The sequence below is a fragment of the Anopheles coustani genome, chromosome 3 (assembly GCF_943734705.1).
Source record: "Anopheles coustani chromosome 3, idAnoCousDA_361_x.2, whole genome shotgun sequence".
Taxonomy (NCBI): Eukaryota; Metazoa; Arthropoda; class Insecta; order Diptera; family Culicidae; genus Anopheles; species Anopheles coustani.
The window spans coordinates 37506741-37525964 of NC_071288.1; the positions used below are offsets into that span (position 1 = coordinate 37506741).

Sequence of the window (19224 nt, forward strand, 5' to 3'; positions counted from 1 at the left end):
CCCCTTAAATGAAAGGTCTTTTCAAGACGCGCATTTGTGTTGAAGGTAGATGTTTCCGTACTTTCTTGTTTTTGATAAAAACCACAGGTGGGAATGTGTTCGCCCGAGGGGGCGAAAAGGTAAATCAGGTTGGTTGGCAATTTAGGTTAAAAAAGCCAATTCTCGCATAACTTGTTGGTTCCTTGGCCGATTTCCATAAATGACCCCTCAAATGAAAGGTCTTTGCAAGACGAGTAATTTTGTCTCAAGGAACATATTACATTTTATCCATCTTTTCTAGTTATTCGATCAGCTCAGCTCGAGAGAAAAGAGGAAATTTCCTCTTGCAAGCCATGCAATCTGCGAATAATTTGCGCAAAGAAACAGGTGAACGGTGTTTTGAAACTAGACGCAGTTCTTTAACTCGAAGTAATGCAAATCATCCGAAAAATCTCTTGTCATGTACTGCTTATTGTTAATCTGCTCTTTTTCTATTTCTATTGGCAGACGCAAGAATTTCATAAGATAGAATATCAACTCCAACGTTTGATTAAACATTTGCGCTACCAACTGCGCACAGAAACATTGAAGGAATGTAAAGTAAAAGAAACTTAAGCTACGTGGAGTAAAATTGAAAAAAAGGTTTCTCAAAAAGATTTTTTTTATGATAAAAAATAAACTTATTTATGTGGCACTGACCACTGAGCGGTCTTGGCCTGACAAAGCTCCTTCCCAAAACGCACCCGATAAAAAATAAAACTAGCAGCAAACAGCATACAATGCAATGCAATACGTTTAAGTATAAGCTTAATTGTAAGAAGAAATATGAATTTAAAGAAACATAGCTTCACTGAAGTCTACTAACGCTTTCAATGCTTTATGTCCACCAGAATATGAAGGTGTGATGAAGAATGTTATACCTACTTGGATGTACATCTATTTAGAAAGTTCATTTTAATGATGTTCCATTTGAGACCGATCACTGCTGTAGTTCCATCTGCTGGCCTATCTAAAATATGTCGAAATGTTCGTATTTCACAGTTCTTTCATTCAATGCCACTACATAGTTGCATTATTTTTCTTAAAGAAAAGGAACCATTAAGTTTATTGTTCCACAAAATAAAACAAAAATGTATAAAGCACAATGGCAAATTCTTCTTCACCTTTGGTTTTGAATCAATTCACTACCAATTTAACCAGTCGGTGATTTGTATCCACTTTTAAACAACAGTCACTCGTTGGTCGCTGGTAGTTATAATGAGATTCCACAATTTGGCCGAAAACTAGATTTTTTGGCGCACGATTCCTTCTTCTCTATACTTCTATGGGTCAGTTATCAACGGCACTATCTTGACGTAACAAATTTGAATGAATTTATTTTATAATGGCACCGTCATATTAAAACTAGGTTAAATAGTTGTTATCAAGCGTACAAATTCGACTTATGCTACTTCCTTCTTGTATCCCCACTGAATAAAACGATCAAATTAGTTATGCAAACAGTATGCGCTATTTGATGTAAATATTGCTTTGCGTTGCTGCCATATCATTGCGTAAAGGTTTGGAAAACGATTGATAAAGTTTAAATGATAGCTATCAATGGTCCTCTTTTATACAAATAAGTTTATCAGTCATGATTATTTCTCCTATCTGCCATGCCCTTTGCCCTTGCTGGTTTGATTACAGCTTCCTTCTCCCACTGTGCGGCATCATTCTGTGTTCTAATTGAAACTAGCCAAGGACATTTCACCTTTTTTGTGCTCGTTATGTTTTCTCAGTTCTTTTCTTCTGGTTATATATTCGTTTCTATATTTTTTACTATGAATCTCGTTTTATGCAGAGTGCCCTGATCTCGAATAAACACTACAACAAAGTGTTATCGATTATCATAAGGGCAAGTGAATGGATTGAAACAAAATGTCGTAGGCACATTTACTTCTGCTAATGTATTAACCACGTGTTGAAATCAAATCCTTCTAAAGATGTTAGGAGAAATGATGTACTAACTTGCATTTTTGAAAGGAATCATAGCAAAATTTTCTAAGAATTTATAGCTAAAGCTATCATGTGATGCTATATGTGGTTGACGCTCGTTAATGATCGTCGTTATTTATTTGTGTTTTATATTCTTGAAGGTTAGTATAAGTTAAAGCAAATGACACAAAAAAGTATGGCAAGTGAACATTCATAAAACTTTCAATGCTATTCGTGAGAATCTTCCGATGGATGATGCGTTAACGATTAAATTGAAATTAATAAATAAACAATTGATAAATTAATTCAACGATCAAAGCTTATCTTATCGTAATAATATTAAGTTTTTTTTTGTATGGTCTTGTGAATGCTTTGGTTTAGAGTTCAAGTAGCTCTCGATGTTAAATATCTAGTTTTCCCAAGCAAAAACGTCCAATAAATAGAATAAATAAATAAGAAAACGACGCATAAACAACGAAAATATTTACGAAACGCTCGTTTCTCGTGTGGCCCAAGTGAAAACCGCCGGTTCGTATAGCGTTATGACTGTTCTTATGAGGTAAACGTAATAACAAACAAAAGCTGAGTAAACTGTTCCTACAATAATGGGGCCATCTGCCGTTCTGCTACGTTATGCTCGGTAAGGCTGATACAGAAAACGTTGCTTCCCTTTCGTTATCGTAAAAAACTTCAATAGGGTGTCTTGCTGGTTGCCATGGGTTTAGGAAGTGCCTGAGCACCCTGCAGAGAAGATTCTGGAAAACTAAAATATAGTTTACTAAATAAGCATTATGTTCTCTTCCCCGGTGAGCAGCTTATCTCCGATTTCGCTTGAGGAATCGTTTGCCATCAGGTTGTTCTGCCACTTTATTTGCTCTTCGTCGAACGGGAGCTCGGCATCGAGCTTTTCTTGTATTTGATCGAACGACGTTTTAAACTTCTCCTCAATCAAACTAAACGACTGAATGGTAGCATTGTCGTCGAATTCGTAGTTGTCGATCGATATATTTCCGAACAGACTGTCTAGGTTTAGCTGACCGCCTCCATCTAGTGCACTGTTCGGGCCAGTGCCGTGATGGTGGTGGTTATGATGATGAGATTGTTGTTGTGGCTGCTGCTGCTGCTGGCCATTGTGAGACATAAGCGACATTGACGAAGAGGTGCTAGGAGTCGTCGTCTCCATGCTACTAGTACTGGTTGGGGAAACGATGCCGCTACCGTGAGGGTACTGATTTTTACGTAAATATCGAAGCGCAGTCCCTGCGCCGTTAGAAGCTGGTGTGGTTGTTGTTGGTGCCGTTCTATTTGCTGGAAAGCGTGAGCCTATCAGCATACTCTCCCTTGATGTATCGTTTCCGCAAATGTTTAATCGCTGCAAACCACTACCACTTCCACCCTCGGTGGATACATTAAGGATCTTCATGCGTTTGCCGTCACCAACAATCACCCCGTCGTCGATGCTGTTTCCGCCGGTGCATTTAACATAGCTACCTCCGGCAGTTGGCGAATGGGTTTCGCTTTGCCTTCGCTGCTGCTGCTGCTGCTGCTGTTGCTGCATAACATACTGCTCGCGATGTTCTGTTCTCGATTTTCGCTTTTTATCCTCGCTGCAAGCGACCGGACCATGGTTCGTGGTATTACTGCTGCACGTGCTGCTTTGATCGCAATTTTCCAACGCCACGTGGTCCAACTGATCCATCGAAGATTCACCAATGCTGCCCTCCTCGGTAGGGAATATAGTTTTAAAGGAAAGCATTTCCTCGCCCTGCTCGTCGAGTATCGAATCAGATAGTCCATTCTCGTACAAAATAACACCGCCTCCACTTGCGGCCGGTTCCGGGGAAGGGGCGGAAACGTTTTCGCCTGCCGACTCATTAAAATCGCCAACGTTAGTCACCAGCAGATGCCTCTGCTGTGGTGAATGCTGCGCGGCACCCTGCTGGCTAACGTGCTGTTGCAGTTGCTGTTGTTGTTGCGCCTGTTTGGCCTGCATTTTGGCGCTCTTGTTGCGAATTTTGCGCATATTTTTCAGGGTCAGCTCGTGCAGCACGTTTTCGTCGGTAACCACGAGGGTAGAAATAAACTTGTTTATCTGCTCCTTTGGCGGCGCACGCTCTGGGTGGGCATTGTACAGATGCTTGCGCAGTGATGCTTTCGCTTTGAGCGGTAGACGATCACAGTATGGACAGGTGTAGTACACACTGTCGTGTATTTCCATATGACGTTTTAGTTGGTAATTCTGTGGAGGAAAAAAAAAAGTTAAAAGTAAAAAATGTATCATGAGCATGGCAAGATTTATCAATTAGAAAAGTTTAGACGCGCATTGCAGTACTATTTTTGATAGTTTTTAATAAGGTAATTAAAATATACTTGTAAATGGGGGCACCTAATTGATATAACGCCTTCACAACGTAATAAAAAATCTAAAAAAGAAAAAGGATGGATCCAATAGACGAGCGAAAACTGAAAGAACCGCTTATGTGGTACAAAACGTATCGGTGTAAATATAAGTTAATGTTTTTAAATTGTTTTCAATATGATGCTATCCGAACTAAACCCATGGACGTATCCTGCATCCTCGAATGGGATGCTGAAGCATTTATTGAAAAATAAAGCATTTTGGTTTTAACATAAAGTATTGATTTTAGAAAACAAATTATTAAATGTGTTTGCATGGCCAACTTTGCTGCAACGGCGTTGCACATGACGTAGCGGTAGCTCCAGGAATCGGCGGTTTAAGTTCTGAGTTACATATACCGATGGTATAGCTCTCCGTTGCTGATTGAATCACATGCTTGGTAATTGGTGCGGAAGTGTGCTGATTGAATCATGCTTGGTAAATTTGGATGCAGTTTCTAATATTTTATTCTTCGAGCGTTAGTGGAAAAAATAAGCAAATCAATTACCTTCGTGAAAGTACGATCGCATTCTTCGCAGGGAAATGTTTGCGATAGCTGTGCATTGTTGGGTTCATCGATCATCGCGGCGCAATCATTATCGTTCTATCGTAACGATCGTAGACGGCGCAAGTAAGCCGGTTTTGTGAATGATAGGTAAGTCGAGCAGCATCAACAAGCCGAGAATAAACGAAAAATTAAAACCAATGAAGGCATGTTAGTTGAGCAGCGCAAGCGACATGAAAACATTGAACAGACATCATTTCTATTGTACTATTGCATAAACGAAACATGATCGTAGACCATAAAATCATGGTTCATGTTTTGGTGCTGTAAATGTTTAAGCTTGTTAGCGAAACAAGTAATTGAAATACGCTGGTCGCTGGGGTATTACTTACGGATAGTTCATCATGGCTGATCACAGAAGTGGCCCCCTCCATCGAATGGCCCTTCTCATCCATAAACACATCCTCTAGGACACTGGTAGTTTGATCCACCACTGATCCAACAGAGTTAAGCATTTGCGCATCGTTTCGAGCCAACGTTGATGACAGTGACACGTTTACGATCGTATCTCTTGATGCGGTGCCTGCATCTGTTTCGCTATTATCAGCCTTACCACGTACAAAAGTGGTCGATCCCGACGGGTAAACACTGGTTTCATGCATAGCGCCACCATTCGTTGAGCTGTGTCCAGGTAGCGTTGTAGCAGGCGGTACAACGATGGTCGTCCCGGAAAGCTGCACCGTTGTAGCACCGGATTGGCCCTGCGTTTGGGGAACGACATGTGGATGGTGTTGATGTTGCGCATGATGGTTACGCTGGTGGTGGTGATGGTTGGAAATTGGCACCAGTTTCGGTAGTTGGTCTGTAGCGTTTAATACTTTCACGTCGATCTTACTACTTAATGCGCCTACGCCGTTATTACCCACCACACCACCGTGGTGGGCCGTGCCTTGATTCAAGAATAGTTGACTAGTATCGACCAGATTGTTGTTGGTGAGTTCCACGTTCGAGATAATGATAATGCTGTGCGACTTTGCAGCCGGGCCCGTGCTGGCCATCGCAGCAGTGCTTCCACCATTTGCAATCGATGTTACATTTTGCAAACCTCCACCGCCGTTCTCCTTGGAGTTGTGCGCAACAACAGCAGCCTCCGTTCGCCCGGTGGAACCGAGGTGCAGCGTGGTGTGTTTTCCATTTCCTCCGGCAAGTGGATGAGTTACGGTGTTGCCGAAGCTTCCATCCGAAGTGCTAATTCCGATAGAATTTTTCTTCCTAGCATACGGTCTGGGTTGCGACGGTATTAAGGTACCGAGTTCCGTAGCACCGCCAACTACACCACTTCCTTTGGATTGAATCGGAGATGCACGTAGATGCGATAGAGGCCCATCCGGGTGGTGTTGGTCAGTATTAGCCATCGCCAGGGCTTGGGCCGCTGCCGCAGCCGCAGCAGCCGCGGCAGCTGCAGCCATTTCTTCCTGTTTTTTGCTCTTCTGCGACAGCTTCGTCGCGAGTGCCTTCGCAATTGCCGGCTTAATGGGGGACGTTTTCTTCTGGTTCAGTTGGCTCAATACTTTCTTCTCCGACTTGTAATCGTTCGAAATCGTATAAACTGTGTGCACCTTGCGCAGATGCTTCTCGAGTGCGTTTGGGTTTTTGAACAGCTTCGAGCAGACGATGCACTTGTACAGCTGCTTGCCATTTGGCGCCTGCACGTTTGTCAGCATATCCTGGCTGGAGCTAGTGTTCGTTACCGGGACGCTGCTGTGATTCGACAGAACGGCACCGGTGCCCCCCACCAGTCCAACCGAAGGGGATGAGGGAGATAATGCGGTCATCACCCTGACAGGGGCGTGTTCCTTTTTGATTTCAGCCTCCGTGAGCAAATGCTGTTCTTGGCGCGGGTTGGGCAACTTTGCCTCCACTTTTTCAGTGGGTCCTTCGCTGCCAGAACCCATCAGTGCCGCTGTGGTGTCGACAATTCCCCCTTCTGTAACGTCAATGGTCGGCTTTAGCTCCTCGATGGGTGTCGAATTGGACAGATCCTCATACGGTATCGGTTCCTTTGGGGTTGTAGTCGCGGCGGCAGTATTGGTGGTGGTGTGACTGTTGTTCGTTCCTTCGCCAAACTTTCCTAATTTTCCCACCTCTTCCGCCGTTCCACCACCAGATGCACCCCCCTGTAGCGGCGTTGCCTCTTCCGGGGTGAGATCCTTATGTATTTTCATGTGTCTTTGCAGTGACCACGAGTTAGAGAGCACCTTCAAACACTTCGGACAGTGCAGGTAAGCCGTTTTAGACTTTCGCTCCGTACATTCGTGTTCCTTGAGCTCGTCAGCCTGCTGGAAGAGCTTCATGCAGAACACGCACAGAAAGAGATTATGTTTGCGAACGTGCTTATCGAGGTTTGACTTCGTCATGTACTTCCGCAGGCATACCTCACAAACGTACTTCTTGTCGACGTCCACCTCCGGTCCGCCAAGGGCGGAGGAAACGATCGTCGATGTCGGCGTGACGGCGGCCATCGAAAGGTTTGCATCGTTCAGTGTGATTAGCGAATCGGACGACGATGAAAAACGGCTGTGCAGTTTTTCCATCCCAACTACACCACTACTCGCCGCAATACCGGTACCGCTCCCGGTGGAGCTCGTTGTGGCCATCAGATCGAACCCGGCACCATCGCCGAACGCTTCTTCAACGCCATCATTTGTGCCCTCGTATGCTAGCATTGGGTGGGCGCCTACATTGCTCCCACCCACTAGATCCGCTACTCCACCGGCATCACTGAACGCTGAATCGAATGCAATGTTGATGTCGCTGGCGCCGAGAGAAATGTTGATGAGATCTGCCGGGCTAAGGGTATCATCCGGAAGACACTGATAGTCAGGCAACGTTGTATTCGACGCGATCGGCTGCTGATGGCCATGGTGGTTGTGCTGGTTGTGGTGGTGATGCTGATGGAGATGATGGGATGCACTTTGCACGGTGTGTCCCTGCTGCTCGGTTGAGTAAAGATCTCGTCCAAGGCGCAGCTCCTGGGCTGTGTCCTGCTGTGTTGATGACAAGATTCCCACATGCTGCTGTTGCTGTTGGTTCTGGTGGAAGCTTTGGAAGTGTACGTGATCCGGTTGATCCTGTGGTTGATGACTGTGTAGATGCGGCCCAAGATGACTAGAGTACACGAAAGAGGGCGAGTTAAAGTATTCATCCACCAAATCTGGCACGTTTGTCGGGTGATGTGATAGCACCGTAGCCGCCGAGGACACCGGGACACCGAGCAGATCGATATCGAAAATGTGCTGCTGCGAGGAAGTACTGGCATACTTGGGTGAAGATGTTTTCATTAGGCTATCGATCGGTGGAAGGGACACCTTATCGTACGACGTAAGGGTGGATGATGCTGTCCCTTTAACACCTGCCACGGCAGAGCAGAAAGTACTGCTATTGTTGTTGCTGTCTATGTCGAGCATTTCACCTCCACCAGCACCTCCACTCATACCATGCAACAGTGAGTTGTGATCATCAAAAACGGATGAGATCATCACGTTGGACGTGCTGCAGCTAACATTGGGAGCCATTATGGTACTGCTACTACTGCTGATGTTGGTGCTATTGCTACAACCAGTATTGACCCCAGCACTGCTGCTATTGCCACTGCTCCCCACTGTCACCGGCGGATGGTTGTATTCATCCATCGTGAACCCTCTCTCCAAATCAAACCCGTAGTCCATGCTGACAGAACGCAGAATGTTGTTACACATATCGTACGGGCTGGATTCCAGCAGAGATGCTCCGATCTTGGTGGCGTAGTTGCGCGAGTACCACACCCGCAGTATATCTCCCAACTCGATGTCCTTCACTGCGGTGTAGTAGATTTCGTCGTTTTCCTGTAATTAATGCATCAAAAGGGGCGCATTTTTATTTTTGCGGTAATAATAGTGTTGACAAATCAATTGTTGATGCCTTCTCAAACTGATCATGATACGACATCTTGTTTCTCATATATCTGATTGATCAATTTTAAAAAAGCTTAAGAACTTGTACAGAATATGACATATACAACAGTTTTCATACAACAAATTGCCAAATTTCTAGTAAAGGCGTTTTGCACAATTCTCTATGAAGAGTAATAGTAATTATTTCACACTAACATATATGAAGGATTGCATTTTGTATTCAAATACTAATACCGTGTTTTCGCGAATAACATCCCGTTTTACTTCGACGAAAAGCCTTGCAGCTATTTTTCTGTCTCTATTACAGTATTTTTGTCCATTTAAAGTTATCTTTGTGTGTGGGGTCGTTTTTTACATAAATATCTTCTATATACAAATATATAATTTCAGTTTTTTTACTTTTTTTAAACAAGGCAAGAAAAGGGTTGCTAACAATTTGAATGTATGTTAAAAATGTAGAAAAAGGAATAAACACCTCGGTAGAACTGTCATATATTTTGAAAAATTCTATATGAACAAATTAAGTGTATTGATTAGTTGCGTTAAAGGTAGAGATGAGAACCAATTAATCCATAGCGCAACTTGGCAAAGATAAGGATAGTGTTTCTTTTTTCAAATTTAAGAAATTTTACACACATATCTTTAAAGGTTCAACAATACTGGAGTTATGTAGCACGAGGAAGGTTTTGTGCAAAAAAAACGGTAATTTGTTCACATCAAAGTATTTAAAAAATCATAAGAAACGAAACAATATATTCTTGTCAACGTGACCGCAATCCATAAAAAGGTGTAGAAGATCGGAGGTTAAAAGTGACGGCATCGTATTAAAAAAAAAGAAATAATAACGCTTTTCGACAACTGGAAATGACCTTCTGGCATACGAATTAGTTTAAAAATCGAGTGCTTACAGATAAGGAAGAGCAAAAACGCACGTCTGTGTACGTTAAGGTATCAGGGTACCTATGTTTGCGATAGAGTTTACTTGATAAGGCATAGGAGGAGAAAGAGAGAGAGAGAGAGCAGAGCAGAGCAAATAAACATTACGAAAACACAATTCGAAACTCTAATCAGCAAACCGAATTGCTGGGCGCTGTGCGAACCCAAGCGAACCAATAGAACGACGACATTCTAATTGGGGCGATTGCAAAGCGCGACGTAACGTGACGGTTACCAGGACCTGCCTTACCTGATAGCAAATGAGATTCTGCTCGTTCGAAAACCGGGCCAGGCTGACATGGATCATCCAGTTGCATTTGGTTTCGTTCCGCGTGTCCAGGTACACGTTGCGGCCGCTGCCGAACAGCGTCTGCAGCTCGCTGCTGTACTCGTCCTGCGGCTGGTGTGACTGGTAGTACGGTCCGGCGAACAGCACGAGCGGAAATGGAATATTCTTGATCGGCACGTAGGACTTCTGGGCAAGCAGCGGGCCGAAGCGGGTTCCTTTGGCAAACTTTTGCGACGTCACGACACAACTGCCCTGCTGGGTGTCCATTATCAGCAGGCCGTTCGGCACCGATGACCTTGAAAGGTTAAGCGAGGGCTTATCCTTAACCTGGATGACACGCAACGAAATAAAAAGAAAGAAACGGGATACGAAAATTGAGTTAAAACGTTTCTATTGTTGTTGAAATTTAAATGTTAAGAGACCCTTTTTAACGGGACTGCTAACACACTCGCAGGCTCACGTGCAAAGATGGCCAAAACAGCAGCTGCACGTTGCTGTTTGTGTGGGTGTGTGTTTCCGTTCCTTCACACTCCGATTCATTCCGCTGACACCAATTTTCCACCGAATGGAAAAGTGACACGGAACCCAGAGCAAATGTGTGCCCGAGCGAGAGGGAAAAACGAGGGGAAAATCTTTAACAGTAGACACACTGCCCACGCAAAAAAGCGGCAGAGTGTATGCGGGATGGGGAGAGATGCAGGAGGCTTGTGAAAAACAAGTCACAATAACACCCATTTCCCTTTGCAGGGTCCGATCCAACCATTTGCAAAGTGGTCGCCGTCATCGACAATGAACCAGGCGCGCAGCGCAATGTGTTTTCCATAAAGTTTTCCACTGCGCGTGCTCTTGTGCAAACTTTCCTTCTCGCATTCTATCCCTCTTTCTGTCTCTCTGTCCTCTCGCATTTTCCACGATCGACAAATGTTCTTCTCAAGAAAACATACTCTACTTTCCCAATAAGTTTCTCTTTTGCTCAATTTTCTCTCGTATATAAAAATTTTCCACCAATACAACTCAAGGAATTTTCCTCATGGCTCGATGGGCACACATCCGCACACATGCATCACCTACACGGGTCTTCAAGGCCTTTTTCTGTGTCGTTGTGTGTTAGGGATGCTGGTGAGGATAAAAATATTGACTTTTTTCCTCCACCATCACCATTACACTGCCACCCTACATCTGCCCTATTCCATGCGCCCACCTCTTCCAACACCAGGCGGCTCCATCGATGATCCCGATACCGTGCGGGAGGAAGTGCGGAAGGTACAGGGGTGCGCCTCCTGTCGACCCCACCCCGAAAAATCGTCATACAGGTCCGGCTCTCGGCAGCTAACGTGCGCGAGAAGAGCGATCTGCGCAGATCGGAATCCAAATGGGGACCGGAGTGCGCACATGTGTGTTGTCATGGACATTATAAAGTGCGTAAATTATGTAATTTAATCAGCGCCCCAGTATTGCAAGCTCCTTCGTCGCTGTTCGCCTTCCAGGATTCGATGGGCCTGGCCTCGATTCGCCGGGGAAAAAATCCACCACCGCCGGAAGTCTCCACCCGTACCTAACTTGATCGTCCTGGGGAGCGGAAGTGCAAACATACACATAAATACACGCATATATACACACACTACCACCACCACCAGAGGCGCAACTTAGTTAGACTTGCAAAACACACCACACACATGAGGAAAAGCGACTGGGCACAGTCACGTAGGAGGACGGTGAGAACGGATTTTCTTCCATAAAAGGAATGCGTTTTTCCAACTGGTCCTCGCTGCCCACCAATCGTGAGTTGTCGGTGCACATACGACATCCGACCGTTGGTCGAAAAGGATCCCATCGCTATCAGCAATCTTGTGGAAGCGAGAATGACGTGTCCATGACGAAGTGTAAGGAAAACCACACGCGAGTCAGCGCCAACTAAGGCTCAGCGAAAGAGCTGTCAAAATTCACTTCACGGAGCTAGGGGCTGCGATTCCGTCTCACATTCGGTGCAATCCTTCGTGCGTGCGTGTCGTGATGTGCGGTGGTGTTATCATCTTTTGCCCGATCGATCGCGAGTTCGGAACCCCCTCTGACCCGGAACGGAAGTAGTAATAAAGTACCCTACTTACATGATCTCCCTTGGCGTACTCTGGGCAGTTCTGGGTGTAATGCGATGCGCCGCAGATGCTGCACACTAGGATCATTGTGACGACAACCGTGCGCGAACGATGCCAGCCAGAGCAATCCGAATCCGAGACGTAATGTTGTTCCGGTTCAAGATCGGGGGATCCCGTCCAATTCACCAGGCGGAATGAGTTTGGAACCGGAAAAATCCCACGACGATGGACGGTGGCGATGGAGTATGGTCAGAAGCGGCCCGATGGTAGGGTCGGATTCGTCACATTAACCGAGGGGAACAGGTGCAGGTTTGAGTGTTTTTTTTGTTTTTCGTGTGTTCGTGCGTAAATGGTACGATGTGTCCGATTTTCCGTGCAGCAGCAGCAGCAGCAATAGCGGGGCAAGATGAAAAGAAACAAACGCAGCAAATTGGAATGAATAAGAAAATTCGGAGGACGTTGTAGTATCCCCGCTCGCTTTGGTGGCCCGCTCTTCGACTCTACGGGCGCTGATTAAAGGCCTTTTGGCGAAGGATAATGTACCGACGGGCGGCAAGACGATGGCCACACTACTGGGCCAGCCAGCGACTACGACTATACTAAAGGAGCGAGATCGTTCGCTCTCCTTATGCTGGTGCACGACGATCGTCTTGGCCGTCAAGGAACCGCAGCATCGCGTACGCATACTAAGATTGGGCCGCTCTCTGCCGACGCGCCGAGATGAGCAGATCGCGTGACAAACGTGCTTGTGTGATGAACTATTTTCACGCACACGTACATACCGGTAACAGTGTAGAGGAAAATCTATGTGCGCTCGAACGACAGGGACGATTCCGGTTGGATGCGAAAGGGGGTTGCGAGTTACGTGGAAGATGTGCAGATGAACGACAACATTGTCTATTTGAGTCATGCTTATACGTAGTATGTGGCCGGGAAAGGCACATTAATTGCTTCCCTTTACGCACACACAAACACACAGCCGCTATTGCCCATCGGTTAACCTTTCGTTGTCAACATATTTCAAAATTGCAAAAAAATCATTCCTGTGTATGTTAAATTTAAATTACAAAAAAAAAAGTATTATGAATTTGAATAAGTTACTTTAAGCTCCATTGAGAAACCCATCTAACTTTAATATCATTCGTAAAACTTCAATAGGAAGCTAGTTAGATGAGAAGCGGGTTTACAAAAAAATGATGATGTTTAACGATCAGGTAAGTATCAAATCAAATCAAAAAGTTATGCTAGTAATGCTACAGCAAAATTTACGCACGTTACGCGGCAGGTTCTCTGTAATTTTTTTTAAAGTAAAATTATTTGTTTCACACCAACATAATTTACCTTCGCTCGAAATTTGACGAATTGTTAAATTTGGACCAGGTGTTTTAAGATCCCAAATAATTTATAATAATATTGAATGCTTGCTTTGCATGATTTTTCTCGTATTTGCAATGCATTTCTCACTCGTTATGAAAAAAAAAGTGTGGCAAGCGTACCCGGTTGACAGAAATTGTAATTGTTGCTGGTACTATGTAGTTCCAGCAAGAGTCCCAGCAATCTGCCATGGAAAAACTTGCTGGTACTACATTGCAGCTGCAAAAAATTTGAATTTTTGTCAACCGGGTAGCCTTTTAATGAAAGCATTGACTTGAAAAATCAACGAAAAACTATGAGTCATTTTTGCTAACAAAAATACAAGACTAGTGGCACGAAAAAACAATATTCAAACAAAACACTAGATAAAACAAAACATTACCCTGACCCTCGAAGGGTTAGAATCTTTTCATGAAAAACATTAAAGTTTGGCTGCCTGTATTAGTGATGTTATCCTGGCTGCGCAATGCGGTTGGGAAAATCGGCTCAAATTCATGGTTTTTCATTGTATAGGTAAGGAGGAAAAACGATTAAAAAAATACCACGATGAATGTGTTCGTGCAAGAGCAGCAAAAACGAGACCGAAATGAATCACATGTACGAATTCAAGAAGTAATAATGAGAGACAGATGAGCTTGCTGTAGTTTATGAATCAATTTTATTGTAATGAAGCGAAACACATGCAAATTTAGACTCAACGCCGTGTTGTGATAGAACAGATGTACGCAAGCTTTTGGATGAAAATAATTAAATCGGATAGTGCACCGGAAAACAAATGTAAGTTTAGCTTATTTTATGCATCGTTGGAAAACCTAACAAATACTTTAATCCCCAGTATACTTATAACTTTGCTTGAAAAATTCCAAAAACGTACTGAAAAATATCGATGCCTTTTCGTCAGTTCAACGGTAGCTAATACTTACCATTTTCGACGAGGTGTACATTGTTCAGCACTGATAATGCATCAAAACATGCATTCGTGGATAGGTCGGTCATAACGAGTGAGCCACGCTTTGGGGAGAGCAGTGAGGCCCCAACGCAAGGTGGCCCCGCTCCCCTGACTGTTTGCCAATAAGAAACTAATTAATAACGTGTCGAAGATATCGAATCCACGTTGGGCACTGGCAGATAGCGCCGCACCATAATGGAACACGCTGCCTATTGCAGTTTTGGCACTAACATGACACTTTGGAACGAAACATTTGAACTGAACCTGAAGCAATTGGAACTTTTCCTAGCTCACAGCACACTGTTTTCAATTGATGGCAACATTTTTTTATTCTTCGAATCTAACACTTGTCGTTCTGAACCCCACACTACCCATGCCGTGAGATTCGTTTTTTTTTTAACATTTAACAGAACAGTGCAAGCGCGTCAAACATTTCATCCGGTCATCATGAAACTCGTTAACTCGAGGCTTATTATCACTACCGGAAAGCAGGGGTCAATTTGAATCGCCGTAGGTACACTTTTCTTCGGATACTACCGCAACGTAAGTACCAACCATTTCGTGGTCGAACCGTGGATTGTTTTGGTTTTTTTGTTCTCTGCCCTAAGTACAACACCTCTGGGATGGTGTATACTACACCACTACGTGCTCATATCTACTATTGTACACTGTGGCTCGACTGGTATAGTAGTGTACTACGGACCGCCAGCTTGCCAGATAACGACGGCACTTTTGTACACCTTTAGGTAATTAAACCAGCGCCACTATAAAACCTGGCCAACACACATTATCATTATCGATTCAACACACTTGTAGAGAATTATTCTCCTTTTTTTAAGCAAGGCCACGCACACCCCGTTGGCGTCGCCTAATCACAGGTTTAGATGAAAATCGGTGATCGTAGTTGAAATTTTGGGTTTCTTTAGCTCAATTCATAACCATTAATCGAGATTTACAAACAGCGAATGGTACACCAGCTAGACACTGGCATTGGTTTCGACAATTTCATCATCATCCACTGCATTTAAAACCATTAGTGTCCGTGGAACAGTGTGGTAGTATGTGCTCTGGGTAAGAATAAGCCATTGTGTTGGTGAGGGGTATTTTTCACAAATTTTCACGATTCACTAAATACATCGGTTTGAAGCACGTTTAAAGTTCTAACTGGAGATGCTGATTTGCACATATAAAAATCAATTTTCTCCTGCAAAACATTTGGCGCGATTTCGTTCATGTCACTGTCCAGCGACTTGGACATCGCGTACTTAAATCGATCGTCTTTTCGTGGCTAAACTGACAGCAAGCAGACAGTCAAAGCAGTTAGCTCAAGCACGCAGGCGCACGCTGCTGGGGCTGCTAAAACGCGATCTCTCACATCGAAACACGCAGAAATGACTGCACACACGTGTAATCGTGCTCACAGCACACACACATACAAACGCGGGACGCACGGTAAAATCACAGCGCACATAATCCATGCAAATTAGTGTCAACTGTATTGCATATGCATTAGTTTTCCGGGGCCAAAACATTCGCTGGATAAGTGACCGAGTTTAAATTCACATTACACTCCGCTTTTCTCCTCTGATTCACACAGTACTGGAACAGTTTTCCTTGGCGAAGCAGTGCAGTGTTCACGTAGGATTTCGGACCGAAACACTTCGTAATGCTGGGGCACCGCGCGTATAATAGAATACCCTACGTAAAGGTTAAGCCGTTCTTGTCGACTGTACCAAAACGAACCGAACACCACACTGCCGTGAATGGCGACCGTGTAATGCACGCACTCTCTTCAAGCGCAGTCACGAGCATAGTGAGAGAAATGTACGACGATCCCTCTCCCTTTTCGAGACTGTTTGCACGTGTGAGTTCACGTTCGATCGTGAAGAACAAGTTTGCACGATCGTTTAAAAGCGTGTGTGTGAGAGATAGGTAAGTGGTTTAAACTCACATCATTTAGGCAAATATGCTAACGGAGGTGGTCGTTATAGGAAAAATACGATACGAAAAACACAGTTCTGTATATTACAGAAACATAAAGATAACAATAGTAAATATACTAAACATACATCTATTATCACATCATAACCGTTAAAGACAACATAAAAGCAAGATGTAAACTTGTAGACAAGCCTTCAGTGGCAGGGGTCAAATGGGCATAGAACATGACCCGACCGAATCACATGTAGCGATGTATTCAATGTAGTAAACTCATGCTAATCTTGTCATCCTTGTAAAATTTGATTATTGCGAGAAATGGTTTTTGTTGGTTTAAATCAGTCTTTATTTACAGATATTTATTTACAACGCGCAAAGCATCTGCATTGATAAACACTCGATTAATGGGTTCGAAAGGGTAGATCCCCATTGCAGCTGTGACTAGCGCTCGGTACTAGCTTACCGATCGCATGTTTAAATTAATGGTTAGATTCCCGTTCGTATTGACGATTTTCCGAACGATAGTTAGGTCGCGAATTCGAATGCGATGTGTGTTGATCGCGGCCACTATGATAGTTTTCTCCATCGCGATAGTTGTTCCTACGATATCCTCTGTTATACGGTCGATATCGCGGTTGCGAATTTCCTCCTCTTCCCCAGCCTCCTCGTCGATCACCACCATAGCCTCCTCTCCATGACGTTCCACCGCCGCCTCCACGTCGAACGTTCCACGGATGCACTATTGGGGGCGGATTTGCCGGGCGCTGGCAGTGGGCCATGAACTCCGCATCGAGATCTGTGAATCGATGTGCGAACGCTGTTTCACACTCCTCTAGAAAGGATTGCTCCTCCGGAGAAAGGATATTTATGTGTCTTTTGGGATCGACCATGATTTATCCACTCTCTTTTTACTTTTTAAAAAGCTGTTATCAGTTATCTCTTAATGCTTTCTCTTTCATAAGCAAAGAGTTTGCGTCTGAAATTGTTAGCAAACAAAATAATTAGCATAAAAAACATAATCCATTTGCTTGCCCCGTCAAAACTTACATCCTTCGGAGATGATGTGTTGAAAGATAAGCGCGTAGAAACCACCGTCCGAAGGGAAATTGAGCTCTGCAGTAGCGTTTTCGATCGGCTCAAACATCCATCCAATGAGCGTATGGCACTTAGGGCAAACACAAACTTTCCATGCGTATCCTGGAAACCACGTCGATTTGCTGCTCCACTACGAAATGCAATGTCAAGTGGAGAGTAAACGAAACAAAAATCGATAATTAAAACTACTGCTCGCTCCACACGCTATCGGAAGGATTGCTAATGACATTGGCCAGCAGGATTTTTACCGGATGAACTTTCGCACAGTTGGCTTGCTTGACGAGAAAGATGTTAAACCGAATGCCGCGAGGGTTTTGTACTTCCTGTACGAGTATTGTACGCTTTTCCGAAAAAGTGTGATTGGTTGCGCTCAATGCCAGCGGGCTGTACTTGTCAAATGCTAGATTCGTTAGGCTAACATCGTTTCCACACGTGCGGCAGATAAAGAAATCTTGAAGGAGAACAAAAAGATCGGGTTTTCGTCACAAAGTGTATCTTCCGGCTGAAAATACTTCCATTCGTCGGGGGGTTTGCCCGCAGTGGTACAGTGTAAACAAATACTTGAAAAACACCTCTTACCTTCAATGATTGTCTCTTCCGCGCTGTTACTTTCCGTTTCGGCAGCACATATAAATCGAAAAACTATTAAAAAGACCAAAGAAATTGGCAGAAGTTCACGGTTTTGATCGTACTTCATAGCTTTTCGAAGCGTTGCATCTCCGAACTTGATATCATCGGAAGATGCAAGAATTGAAATGTCAAGAAACTCCAATGTAGAGGGGTGATGTCGGAGCTGGATTGAGAGTTGAATCCGATCGCTATGAGGAGCTACATATGGATTCTGATTTTATTGTGATTAGCTCTTCTAGGGAAGTGAATGGGATCTGATGTTTATTTGATCTCGTATCGACTAGAAATCATTTTATCGGCATCAGACCTCTTTGGTAACAAATTCACAAGATCAAACTTAATTGGTTTATCATAATGAAGATTTAACAAGCATAATTCGGTAACGATTAAACGATTAACACATAGTTTAACTGGTTTAAGGAACCGCTATTGATATTTAAGGAAGCGCTAAATCTGTATAATGTCATGCTATTCTATGTTAAATCGTACTATGTTGTAATATTTTCTCTTTTACCGCATGAAAATCGGAGTTTACGATTTGATTCTCTGCAAAAACTTCAATTTTCATCACTACTGCACTGACACAAAACATTCATTGCTCAAGGTCCACGTATTTTAAGGTGTACTAGTGAATTTGTAAGTCTCGCATCCGCCATCTTGATATGTTGGTTTAAAAAACCTGGTAACTGTGTTGTTTTTTAAATTACTGGCATGTCGATATTTTTCCAAAACTCTTAGTTCTAGTGGTGTACTAACACGTTGCGTACCATGGGTTTTTAGCACAATTTTTAGTACAATGTTTTTAATTAAAATTTGTTTATAATATTTGTTAATCCGATTGTTTTCGAAGGCCAAGCAAAAACTTAACTTCCCAAATAACTTATTTTTAATATAACTATAATTTTTATGTTGCATTTTCATTTATTTATGGGTCAAAAACTTTTTAGAACTAGTTACTGCTGTCACCCATATTTGGGTGATGCGGTACGGAACGTTAATAATTGATGTAGAGGGGTGAATCACTATTACAATTTACTCAAGTTCATTAACTATTTTCTTCTTCTTGGCGTAACGACCTCTTGGTCATGCCTGCCCATTAAGGGCTTAC

At 43.6% G+C, this 19224-nt stretch overlaps 3 protein-coding genes across 3 annotated transcripts in view; 1 reads left to right on the forward strand and 2 right to left on the reverse strand.

Annotated features, from left to right (window-relative positions):
- The window catches only part of LOC131272249 (lysophospholipase-like protein 1), a 186943-nt gene that overhangs the window by 52765 nt on the left and 114954 nt on the right, over positions 1 to 19224 (forward strand). The gene's annotated exons all lie outside the window — the stretch shown is intronic.
- LOC131260395 (uncharacterized) lies at positions 1102 to 14560 on the reverse strand. The gene is made up of 6 exons (XM_058262102.1): positions 14428 to 14560; positions 12143 to 12207; positions 9996 to 10361; positions 5249 to 8740; positions 4860 to 4955; positions 1102 to 4192 (listed from the first exon to the last, which is right to left on the reverse strand). The coding sequence occupies exons 1-6, from the start codon at positions 14498 to 14500 to the stop codon at positions 2732 to 2734; spliced, it is 5553 nt and encodes a 1850-aa protein (XP_058118085.1). The 5' UTR covers positions 14501 to 14560; the 3' UTR covers positions 1102 to 2731.
- Positions 17190 to 18211, reverse strand: LOC131272250 (uncharacterized). The gene is made up of 4 exons (XM_058273917.1): positions 18066 to 18211; positions 17735 to 17937; positions 17439 to 17616; positions 17190 to 17367 (listed from the first exon to the last, which is right to left on the reverse strand). Exons 1-4 carry the CDS (start codon positions 18181 to 18183, stop codon positions 17321 to 17323), a joined length of 546 nt encoding a protein of 181 aa, XP_058129900.1. The 5' UTR covers positions 18184 to 18211; the 3' UTR covers positions 17190 to 17320.

What these genes read in the sequence shown, in the direction of transcription:
- LOC131260395 (XM_058262102.1), bottom strand. Translation starts at nt 14,500, where the DNA reads ATGACCGACCTATCCACGAATGCATGTTTTGATGCATTATCAGTGCTG. An exon ending in TCAGCCATGATGAACTATCC is followed by an intron (nt 4,956 to 5,248) that starts GTAAGTAATACC and finishes TCGTTACGATAG; the next exon opens with AACGATAATGATTGCGCCGC. An exon ending in GCGATCGTACTTTCACGAAG is followed by an intron (nt 4,193 to 4,859) that starts GTAATTGATTTG and finishes TTTCCTCCACAG; the next exon opens with AATTACCAACTAAAACGTCA.
- LOC131272250 (XM_058273917.1), bottom strand. Translation starts at nt 18,183, where the DNA reads ATGAAGTACGATCAAAACCGTGAACTTCTGCCAATTTCTTTGGTCTTT. An exon ending in GGAAGAGACAATCATTGAAG is followed by an intron (nt 17,938 to 18,065) that starts GTAAGAGGTGTT and finishes TTCTCCTTCAAG; the next exon opens with ATTTCTTTATCTGCCGCACG. An exon ending in ACACATCATCTCCGAAGGAT is followed by an intron (nt 17,368 to 17,438) that starts GTAAGTTTTGAC and finishes TAACAATTTCAG; the next exon opens with ACGCAAACTCTTTGCTTATG.